The sequence below is a fragment of the Dendrobates tinctorius genome, unplaced genomic scaffold (assembly GCF_039654945.1).
Source record: "Dendrobates tinctorius isolate UK_male_01 unplaced genomic scaffold, ASM3965494v1 ptg000037l, whole genome shotgun sequence".
In the NCBI taxonomy this organism is placed as follows: Eukaryota; Metazoa; Chordata; class Amphibia; order Anura; family Dendrobatidae; genus Dendrobates; species Dendrobates tinctorius.
The window spans coordinates 26,262,870-26,275,036 of record NW_027361705.1 but is presented as its reverse complement, the minus strand read 5'-3'; the positions used below and the strand labels follow the sequence as shown (position 1 = coordinate 26,275,036).

General features: G+C 43.7%; 1 protein-coding gene across 4 annotated transcripts in view; it reads right to left on the bottom strand.

Moving 5' to 3' along the window:
• The window catches only part of RAB3IL1 (RAB3A interacting protein like 1), a 61,623-nt gene that overhangs the window by 36,486 nt on the left and 12,970 nt on the right, over positions 1–12,167 (bottom strand). For 2 of the 4 annotated variants that reach the window (XM_073573960.1, XM_073573963.1), the window contains exons 3-6: positions 11,226–11,321; positions 4,941–5,018; positions 4,634–4,843; positions 557–679 (exon numbers count right to left, since the gene is read on the bottom strand). In XM_073573960.1, the coding sequence (XP_073430061.1) occupies positions 557–679; positions 4,634–4,843; positions 4,941–5,018; positions 11,226–11,321 (507 nt within the window). The remainder of the gene's footprint in view (positions 1–556; positions 680–4,633; positions 4,844–4,940; positions 5,019–11,225; positions 11,322–12,167) is intronic. The other 2 variants (XM_073573964.1, XM_073573965.1) reach the window with 1 other exon arrangement.

Here is a 12,167-nt window from a genome sequence, read left to right as displayed (position 1 = left end):
CTCTAATCAAATCAGCCAAAATATGAGCACTGCTATAGAGAGGAACATTTGCACCTGCAAAAATTAGAACATTTGCCATTGGAGCTCAGCAGCTGTTCATTGGGAACTATTTAAAAAGTAAACCCAATCTCTGCTTTTTTCATATAAATTAAATAACTAGCAAGGTCTTTATATAATGTAGGCACATAGAAAAATTAATAATTAAAATGGTGTTTTAAAAGTTTTCCAGAGTTTAAAAAAACAATGGGCTGAGATTCAGATGATTTTAAATTCTGATATTTGATTTTTTTTTTCATAGTTGTGATATTTTTTATTAAAGTTCCATAAATAAAATACCAATGAAAAAATATAAATTAAATTCAGAAGTAACTTTCTTAAAAATCAAGTCAACAATACCATTAGTTTAAATACTCCAGTGGAGTGATCTAAATAAAAGTTATCAGATACTTGTGTCTCTATATTTCCTCTGGACTCTGTATTAGAATATTGGGGTCATAAGGTGTAAGTTTCACTACTGGTCTTCATAGACACTGACTTAACACACAAGGGACAGTACCTGGCGAGAGGAAGTGGAAGAGGAGTCATCAGAGAGAGGCCATCCCGGCTCGTAGGTTATATGGACAACCTTCCCCGGGACAATACAAAGAAGCAAAGAAAGAAGAGATGGTACTGCAGATAACTGAGAGATAAGAGGAAGGAAAGGAAGAAGATAGAAGACGGGTGAGCCACATAACAACACAGAGCCACAACTGAAGAAATTCTCAAAGACGAAGATGGAAAAACATGGTGAAATAAAGTCAAGAAATGTCAATTAAATTCTAACTTGAATATTTGGAAAATTCTAAATCTGTCCCTTTATTGAGACAACCATTGTCAGTATGCCCCATCTATTATCCCGAGCAAAGAGCCATCTAGTAAGACTGTAGAACTCGGCCTCAGCATGCGTTATGTGGTTTGCCCTTCACTTCATTGGCAACTCGGAATGCTACATTTTTCCTGCAACTGGTTTAACCAAAAATAACCACGGCAGTAGAACATGACTTCTGGGGGTTCTTGTAGCCAGAACAACGGCATTTAGTCATCTGAAACAATTCTTGTGTGGGGGGAAAACTCACAACCAGTACATTCAAAATTCCTATCACTTAGGCTAGTTTCACACTAGCGTATGGCAGAGCTGCGGAGGGATGCGGACTTCCTCCGTGAAGCTCCGCCCACGGCCGCACCTCCTCCGGTCAGCTCCGCTTACGTCGTCATGCGGCCTGCGTACCCTATCATTAACATTAGGTATGCAGGTCATGCCGATGTATGTGGATGCCTCCGCATGTGTCGTTTTGACGGAGCGGCGAAGCGCGTCAAACACAACGAGTAGCATTTTGTTGCGGTCGCTGCAACATTGGCATAGCATACATTGGCATGGCCTGCGTACCTAATTTTAAAGATAGGGTACGCACGCCGCATGCCGATGTAGGCGGAGCTGACCGGAGTAGGTGCAGCCATGGGTGGAGCTTTACGGAGGAAGTCCGCATCCCTCCGCAGCTCTGCCGAACGCTAGTGTGAAACTAGCCTTAATCATCATTCAGGTCACTAGATGGCCCAATTCATTCCATAAGAGGATTAAAGAACTTCTGTTTCTGCACCAGGACACACAGACCAGATCCATACAGTGTATATGAACACCCTATATTAGGACTTTTGACAACTGGATTAAAGTATAATTATGTGGACCAAAAAAAAAAAATAACTGGCACAATCAACTGTCAGCGTCTATAAGTCTTCACAAGCTGGCGATAATTATAGAATTGTTTTTGGTTGGATATTAAGAAAATACTACATCTTGTGCTCATCCACTCTTCAAAATTGGGTCACTAACTATCTATCTGATCCAATGTTTTAGAGTAAAGACATTGAGACCTTGTATATAGAAACTAATCAGACTCAGAAAAGTGCAGTTTCCTAAAGCAACCCATCACTTCACTCATCATTTAGGAATATGGAAGCAAGGATCCGCTTGGTTGCTCTAAGCCCTTTATGTCCGTACTATGACTCTCCGCATTGATTATTTGACAGGATAGTTTATAAGATGCACCATCCCCTTCCAATTAGCTGCAGTAACAAAAATGTTAGCATTGAAGATGAATACAAAATTAAAGGTTTAAGAATAAAGAAAAAGTAACAAACTAAGGGTTGCACTAAACCAAAAGTTTAAAAAGTGCCACCAATATCATTCACACATTACCTACTAAACCGAGAGAGGAAGGGACACATTTTTGGGCTTTTTGTTAATAATAATATTTGAAGCATGATATGGTCGATCTCAGGATCATAATAATATATTACACAGCATGGTAAGTGACCATGAGAAAGACTTGAGGTTTAGTGTGACACCAATGGAAAACTACAGTAATATTTGCTGAAGAACAAGCATAGATGAGTAGGTAGTGGATGCTGGAGAGGGAGATGCTATGACACAAGGCATAGAATTGGTATTAATGAAGCTGGGAAAACATAATGAATGACTTGACACAAAGAAGAGTCAATGGAGTTAAAGAAAAGCGTTAGAAGAATTGGAAGAGACTGGAGATAATTGACTTCCTGTGCACACAATAGTCTGCAGCTACCACTCTACAGTGAGGAGAAGGCAAGCAAAAGTGCGGTCTTGTAGTAGGCTGCGTTTGGGTGTCTGCCCGAAAATGATGCACGGCGGAGCGCACATCCGCTGTCGGCACCGTTATAGTCTATGTGTTAGGGACGGCAGAACACACTAAATAATAAATAATACTAAGTGCGTTCGCCGCCCGGGGTCCACCGTGCAGAGGTGTTACACTGCTGCTAAGTAATGGCAGACGCATAATATGGCGGTATTGCACACGCGGGTTGAACGTCACCCGGAGTGCGCTGGGCGGACTCTGTTAATTCACAGAGACGCCAAGGCGTTAAACACAAATGCTGAGCCTGTTGAACTCACAGGTCTCAGCGGAATGCACACACGGTATATGGTCACAGGACTCGGGCCCAAGACACAGGGTCAGCGTCCTTCTAGACCTACCGTGCGTACGGCGCAACCGCGGACGCCGATAAGTACTGCTGATTGCAGCGCGGCGACAGACACTGCTGCAAGATGACAATGCCCGGTAGCAGGCAAACTGTTGGACGCTAGTACCATGGATGATATGCACTGTGGCCTGTAGCTTGCCACTGACTGGCGCTGACTCTATCACTAGTTCCCTATCCACACATGTAATATCAGAGGGAGGGGAATCTTAATGAGTCATTTTCAAGTCCATGCATCCGTCATCATTCACACAGGTAGCAACTAGAGTCTATACTAGCGCATGGCCGAGTGGCCATGCAAACCTTTTATAGCCGGGACCTTCCGGAAGCTTCCATATCCCTGAGATGGACCAATCAGATCTGGAGAAGGACCTGTGCATGTGACTCCCGATCTTCCAATGGGAGATCGTCTTGTGAGCATGCTCAGTGGAGCGACAGAAGGATTTAGCCTCTGGAGTGGCTTGCTGCTGAGCAGCCTGCGTTGCTATTGCTGGCCCAGAGGTGGCAGCAACAACCAGACCTACAGAGCTGGTCTAAGCAGAGCATCAGGAACAACGGAACTGTTGAACAGGCTCCTCTGCGGTCGATGGAGAATGGGAGACCACTGAATGTGAGGCTCTGGATCCTTGCTGTGCAGTTGTAGGAACCTGAAACACTATGGATCCATTGGCGCATATGTCCCAGTCCTGTTTAGCTGGGGGCTCAGACGTAAGCCCCGACGGCGCCACTTAATAACAGGTGAATAAACGCAATGTGAAAGCACCTGATAGCCAGAGGATTGTGAACTAGGGAAGTGAAAAAATACTTTACTAGACAACCCGTTCTGAAGTTGGTTTAAGGTATGTAATGATGGATGTAAACCAACTCCGAAATGCATTGTGCAATAAAGTATTTTTTCACTACCCTGGGTATTGATTAATTGGATACTGAAGCAGCACCAATACCAACCACGGCAAAAAAAACTACCAAAACCGCACCTTTCTACTACTTCATCTCACCCGTTCAGATCCCGGCATCTCCAGGTTTGGCTGGTGGAATAGCAAGCCTATCAAACCTCATCCATCCTTTGTGCAGTATTGTGCATGTCCATGCACAAATCTTTCAGGTGAGACATTTTGTCAACTTAATGATCCTTTCACATGGATTTACACTATGCAGCTCTCCTTTCTGTTTTGCTAAACTCTACAGTGAGAACATTCTTCTTGTTTCTCACCATATTTAATACCGATGTCCTCTTCTCTAGCAAGGGGGATAACAACAGAGACAAGTTGCAACAGCAACAGCAACTTCCATACCACTATAGTAACCCCTCTGGTGTATACATAATACTGTGTCCCACAAGGATCCAGATAGTCTATACTAGTGGCATGGCTAATACCTTGGACCAGAGGCATGGTGGCTGCTGTGACTAACACATTCAAATGCGCCCCATGGCACCCCTGGTATCCTCAGCATCTACCATGGTGAAAACAATGATTGTGTACATTTACAAACAACAGATATCACTAGAATTGGTGTTTTGCCAGAAACTCTATATATGAAAGCATCGGGTCACTTACTCACTAGATATATTTTGTCTCACCTCTTTGGACTCTGTGTTGATCGGCTGGTTGGGAGGAGGAAGTGGCATGGCAGCTGCACAACCTGTATTCTTATTCCGAGCAAGACCCTGATGTAGCGCATTTTTTGATGAACTTTGTAGTTGCGGATGTAGATCGCGGTTTGGAGAAGATGGAGTGGAGGTGATGACAAGAGTCTTCAAAGCCGTGACTTCAGCCTGCAGCATGTCAATCTGACAAGACAAATCACATATAAGAAAGAGGAAAAAAGAAAAGGTATAAAAGGTATAGTGTGGGTAACACATGGGTAACCGGCCCCTCAGTAGTTACCTTTCCATGGGCTTCCCGTAGCCGTTTCTCAGATGCAGCCCGTTTGTTATTAGCATCACACACCATTTTGTGAGCCTCCTGCAAAAAAGAAAAAATGGAAGTGACATACTTTGAAAAAAATATATACAGTACAGACCAAAAGTTTGGATACACCTTCTCATTCAAAGAGTTTTCTTTATTTTCATGACTATGAAAAATGTAGCTTCACTCTGAAGGCATCAAAACTATGAATTAACACATGTGGAATTATATAATTAACAAAAAAGTGTGAAACAACTGAAAATATGTCTTATATTCTAGGTTCTTCAAAGTAGCCACCTTTTGCTTTGATTACTGCTTTGCACACTCTTAGCATTCTCTTGATGAGCTTCAAGAGGTAGTCACCGGAAATGGTCTTCCAACAGTCTTGAAGGAGTTCCCAGAGATGCTTAGCACTTGTTGGCCCTTTTGCCTTCACTCTGCGGTCCAGCTCACCCCAAACCATCTCAATTGGGTTCATGTCTGGTGACTGTGGAGGCCAGGTCATCTGGCGTAGCACCCCATCACTCTCCTTCTTAGTCAAATAGCCCTAACAGCCTGGAGGTGTGTTTGGGGTCATTGTCCTGTTGAAAAATAAATTATGGTCCAACTAAACGCAAACCGGATGGAATAGCATGCCGCTGCAAGATGCTGTGGTAGCCATGCTGGTTCAGTATGCCTTCAATTTTGAATAAATCCCCAACAGTGTCACCAGCAAAGCACCCCCACACCATCACACCTCCTCCTCCATGCTTCACGGTGGGAACCAGGCATGTAGAGTCCATGCGTTCACCTTTTCTGCGTCGCACAAAGACACAGTGGTTGGAACCAAAGATCTCAAATTTGGACTCATCAGACCAAAGCACAGATTTCCACTGGTCTAATGTCCTCCTTGTGTTCTCTAGCCCAAACAAGTCTCTTCTGCTTGTTGCCTGTCCTTAGCAGTGGTTTCCTAGCAGCTATTATACCATGAAGGCCTGCTGCACAAAGTCTCCTCTTAACAGTTGTTGTAGAGATGTGTCTGCTGCTAGAACTCTGTGTGGCATTGACCTGGTCTCTAATCTGAGCTGCTGTTAACCTGCGATTTCTGAGGCTGGTGACTCGGATGCACTTATCCTCAGCAGCAGAGGTGACTCTTGGTCTTCCTTTCCTGGAGCGGTCCTCGTGTGAGCCAGTTTCTTTGTAGCGCTTGTAGTTTTTGCCACTGCACTTGGGGACACTTTCAAAGTTTTCCCAATTTTCGGACTGACTGACCTTCATTTCTTAAAGTAATGATGGCCACTCGTTTTTCTTTACTTGGCTGCTTTTTTCTTGCCATAATACAAATTCTAACAGTCTATTCAGTAGGACTATCCCCTGTGTATCCACCAGACTTCTGCACAACACAACTGATGGTCCCAACCCCATTTGTAAGGCAAGAAATCCCACTTATTAAACCTGACAGGGCACACCTGTGAAGTGAAAACCAATTCCGGTGACTACCTCTTGAAGCTCATCAAGAGAATGCCAAGAGTGTGCAAAGCAGTAATCAAAGCAAGAGGTGGCTACTTTGAAGAACCTAGAATATAAGACATATTTTCAGTTGTTTTACACTTTTTTGTTAAATATATAATTCCACAAGTGTTAATTCATAGTTTTAATGCCTTCAGAGCGAATCTACAATTTTCATAGTCATGAAAATAAAGAAAACTCTTTGAATGAGAATGTGTGTTCAAACTTTTGGTCTGTACTGTATATATATATATATATATATATATATATATATATATATATATATATATAAACTGGGCCAAACATAGGTGCATAAGTTAGACAGGTCCCTTAATACAGATCAGATTTATAATTTGCCTTCCATTTTATTGGTTCGGACCTTTACTGTACCTCTGCATGCCTCTGATTTTATTTATGAAGAAATATGGAAAATTCTATAGGGTTCACAAACTTTCAAAAACCACTATATGGAGATGGTTAAATTGCATTTAATTTTTTTATATTGAAACTAGCTGAAGAGCCCGGCGCTGCCCGGGCATAGTAACTAACTACGGTTAGTTATAACAAATTATAATGATTATATCTATATACAGTGGGGAAAAAAAGTATTTAGTCAGTCAGCAATAGTGCAAGTTCCACCACTTAAAAAGATGAGAGGCGTCTGTAATTTACATCATAGGTAGACCTCAACTATGGGAGACAAACTGAGAAAAAAAAATCCAGAAAATCACATTGTCTGTTTTTTTTTTTCATTTTATTTGCATATTAGGGTGGAAAATAAGTATTTGGTCAGAAACAAAATTTCATCTCAATACTTTGTGATATATCCTTTGTTGGCAATGACAGAGGTCAAACGTTTTCTGTAAGTCTTCACAAGGTTGCCACACACTGTTGTTGGTATGTTGGCCCATTCCTCCATGCAGATCTCCTCTAGAGCAGTGATGTTTTTGGCTTTTCGCTTGGCAACACGGACTTTCAACTCCCTCCAAAGGTTTTCTATAGGGTTGAGATCTGGAGACTGGCTAGGCCACTCCAGGACCTTGAAATGCTTCTTACGAAGCCACTCCTTCGTTGCCCTGGCGGTGTGCTTTGGATCATTGTCATGTTGAAAGACCCAGCCACGTTTCATCTTCAATGCCCTTGCTGATGGAAGGAGGTTTGCACTCAAAATCTCACGATACATGGCCCCATTCATTCTTTCATGTACCCGGATCAGTCGTCCTGGCCCCTTTGCAGAGAAACAGCCCCAAAGCATGATGTTTCCACCACCATGCTTTACAGTAGGTATGGTGTTTGATGGATGCAACTCAGTATTCTTTTTCCTCCAAACACGACAAGTTGTGTTTCTACCAAACAGTTCCAGTTTGGTTTCATCAGACCATAGGACATTCTCCCAAAACTCCTCTGGATCATCCAAATGCTCTCTAGCAAACTTCAGACGGGCTCGGACATGTACAGGCTTAAGCAGTGGGACACGTCTGGCACTGCAGGATCTGAGTCCATGGTGGCGTAGTGTGTTACTTATGGTAGGCCTTGTTACATTGGTCCCAGCTCTCTGCAGTTCATTCACTAGGTCCCCCCGCGTGGTTCTGGGATTTTTGCTCACCGTTCTTGTGATCATTCTGACCCCACGGGGTGGGATTTTGCGTGGAGCACCAGATCGAGGGAGATTATCAGTGGTCTTGTATGTCTTCCATTTTCTAATTATTGCTCCCACAGTTGATTTCTTCACTCCAAGCTGGTTGGCTATTGCAGATTCAGTCTTCCCAGCCTGGTGCAGGGCTACAATTTTGTTTCTGGTGTCCTTTGACAGCTCTTTGGTCTTCACCATAGTGGAGTTTGGAGTCAGACTGTTTGAGGGTGTGCACAGGTGTCTTTTTATACTGATAACAAGTTTAAACAGGTGCCTTTACTACAGGTAATGAGTGGAGGAAAGAGGAGACTCTTAAAGAAGAAGTTACAGGTCTGTGAGAGCCAGAAATCTTGATTGCTTGTTTCTGACCAAATACTTATTTTCCACCATAATATGCAAATAAAATGAAAAAAAAACAGACAATGTGATTTTCTGGATTTTTTTTTCTCAGTTTGTCTCCCATAGTTGAGGTCTACCTATGATGTAAATTACAGACGCCTCTCATCTTTTTAAGTGGTGGAACTTGCACTATTGCTGACTGACTAAATACTTTTTTTCCCCACTGTATACTGTATATATAAAGCTGAGTATATAGCCCCGCCCACTCCGCATAGCCACATTCACTATAATATTCCACATCATCCCGTCAGCCAGAGCTACTGGACTACTCCCCCTAATATCCCACATCATCCCGTCAACCAGAGCCACCGGACTACTACTACTAATATCCCACATCATCCCGTCTGCCAGAACCACCGGACAACTACCACTAATATCCCACATCATCCCATCACAGCCGCCGGACTACTACAGCTAATATCCAACATCATCCCCTCAGCCAGAGCCACCAGACTACTACCTCTAATATCCCACATCATCCCGTCAGCCAGAGCCACCGGACTACTCCCCTAATATCCCACATCATCCCGTCAGAGCCACCGGACTACTACCCCTAATATCCCACATCATCCCGTCAACCAGAGCCACCGGACTACTACCCCTAATATCCCACATCATCCCGTCAGCCAGAGCCACCGGACTACTACCTCTAATATCCCACATCATCCCGTCAGCCAGAGCCACCGGACTACTACCCCTAATATCCCACATCATCCCGTCAGCCAGAGCCACCGGACTACTACCCCTACTATCCCATATCATCCCGTCAGCCAGAGCCACCGGACTACTACCTCTAATATCCCACATCATCCCGTCAGCCAGAGCCACCGGACTACTACCCCTAATATCCCACATCATCCCATCAGCCAGAGCCACCGGACTACTACCCCTAATATCCCACATCATCCCATCAGCCAGAGCCACCAGACTACTACCCATAATATCCGACATCATCCCGTCAGCCTGGGGTCAGAACCAGAGCGCTGAGTGGAGCGGTCTTAACTTCCATATCGGGGATCCCTTTAAGAGAGGCCTTGGGTCAGAACCAGAGCGCTGAGTGGATTTGCCCTGACTTGCATACCAATGATCCCTTTAAGAGAGGCCTGGGGTCAGATTCAGAGCGCTGAGGGATTTGCCCTAACTTCCATACTGGAGATCCCTTTTAAGAAAGCCTGGGGTCAGTACCAGAGCATTTGAAGGCAATTGCCCTGACTGCCATACCGGGGATCCCTTTAAGAGAGGCCTGGTGTCAGAACCAGAGCGCTGAGTGGATTTGCCCTGACTTCCATGCCAATGCTCCCTTTAATAGAAGCCTGGGGTGAGAGTCAGAGTGCTGAGGGATTTATCCTAACTTCCATACTGGAGATCCCTTTAAGAGAGGCCTTGGATCAGAACCAGAGCGCTGAGTGGATTTGCCCTGACTTGCATACCAATGATCCCTTTAAGAGAGGCCTGGGGTCAGATTCAGAGCGCTGAGGGATTTGCCCTAACTCCCATACCAGAGATCCCTTTAAGAAAGCCTGGGGTCAGTACCAGAGCATTTGAAGGCAATTGCCCTGACTGCCATACCGGGGATCCCTTTAAGAGAGGCCTTGGGTCAGAACCAAAGCGCTGGATGGATTTGCCCTGACTTCCACACCGGGGATCCCTTTAAGAAAGGCCTGGGGTCAGTATTAAAGTACAATGTGGATTTGCCCTAACTTCCATAATAATGATCCCTTTAAGAGACCCTGGGGGTCAGAACCACAGAGCTGAGTGGAATGGTCCTAACTTCCATTACAGGGATCCCTTTAAGAGAGGCCTGGGGTCAGAACCAAAGCGCTGGATGGATTTGCTCTGACTTCCATACCAATGGTTCCTTTAAGAGGGAAGATGTGCCTATAGGACGGAGGATGTGTGATGGGGATATGGGCACGCTACTCCTTTCAGGGGGCAGACAATGGCTGGGAGCTTATGTTCCCGGGGATGCTAGATTTCTCCCACCTTGTCAGTGTCTGCTGAGGTGTTGTAAAGTGGGAAAATTTGCTCATAGCAACCAATCACAGCTCAGCTTCTTTTAACCAGCTCTAGTGAAATGAGAGATGCTTAGTGATTGGTTGGTGATACACACACACACATTCAGTTTTATATATAGAGATGCAGACTTTATTTTCGTGTCAAAAGTCTGAAAATTGTCGTAAAAAATTGGACCCTACTTGAGCATCTATTAAGGAGTGCTGTGATTTTTCTTAATTAAAAGCTTGAAAATTGTCCTGGCAGTGAAATGAATAACGAACGACGGTAAGTGAAATGACTGTATCAGTTTACAACATCGGCTGCCAATGAGCTTAAGAAAGATGTGAGAAACGGATTTTTCTCTTTTTCAAATTTTCGGAAAATGTGAGATCCACGTGTCAAGCAGGACGTGTGCATGTCATGGGTGGAATGTAATGAAGGCGGATGGTAAAGTTTAGGTTGTTTTCCAGGAGCACAGAAAGGGAATATTCACAGCTGTGGCTATTTATTTGGGAAAGGTTTACAGCAATGAATGTGGACGACTTTCATGTGACTTTGCACACGTAGAAGCCCCATTTTGCCCAAGATGTAGCCACAAACCTTCCTAACGTAAAATTTTGTCGCAGATAATCCAGCTGTAAAGGATACAGTAACATTTGTGATGCTTCATATACTAAAATAATATTTTGAATTACTCGTTGGTGGAGGAATGGACCTGCGTGGAGGATTAGTAAATTATCCAGCCGTACCTCAAATAGACAAGCCGTCAGCTCCTCCAGCTCCTCTTCCATCTGCTTTCGAACTTTTGACAATCTCGCACATTCCTCATCTCTCAGCTTTAGCTCCTGAAGAGAGGATATAAAAGTCCCAAAAAGCTGGTAGGTAGATATGGACTCTGTGCTCTTTTGACATCATCATCTTTTTTACATATCTATTAAATTTATTTTACCTTTTTGAAAATAATGTTTGCTATACACAAAACCACTTTTCTTAAAAATAAAAAGCAAACTTTGGAAGAAGCCTTTGGTGAAATCATTCTGTCAAGAACAGTCTTCTTCAAGACCCCCTTTTACCCTCGTTGTCTCCATTTATAAGGTACACACGACCAATTTTTCCCCATCTGAGAAAAATGCTCCAATTTTTATGGTTAGAGTTGATTAAATTGGCATAGATTCTTTCGGATGTGGAGAGAAAAAAAAGTTCTCAACCTTCTCAGTCTGTGAAAATTGGACCGCACTTGGATGACATCCGAGTGCGGTCTGATTTTTTTTTCACGGACCCATAGACTTGCATTGGTGATGATCCGACACACAGATCAAAATCGGACATGTCCCTGATTTATTTAGCGGATCACTCGGTCAGAGGAAAAAAATTGTATAAGTGCACAGCCCCATACAATGTCACACACACAGACAGTGTTGTTTGTGAAAATCACGGATAGCACTCGCATGAAAAAAATCGATAATGTGTGTAACATGGCATACGGCAGTAGCCGTGGGTGAGGAACGAATGTTAAGCACCCCAACACGTTACATGAAAGTGTGGGTCCTGGGAGGGCACAACTGACATCTGTATATCTATTCTATGTGCATTTACTATATGTAATCCATGTATTCTATCCTATCGGGTCCTGCTGTATTTTACTGGACGCGGCTGCTGTATTGCCCGCTTTATATCTATGTATTTAATAT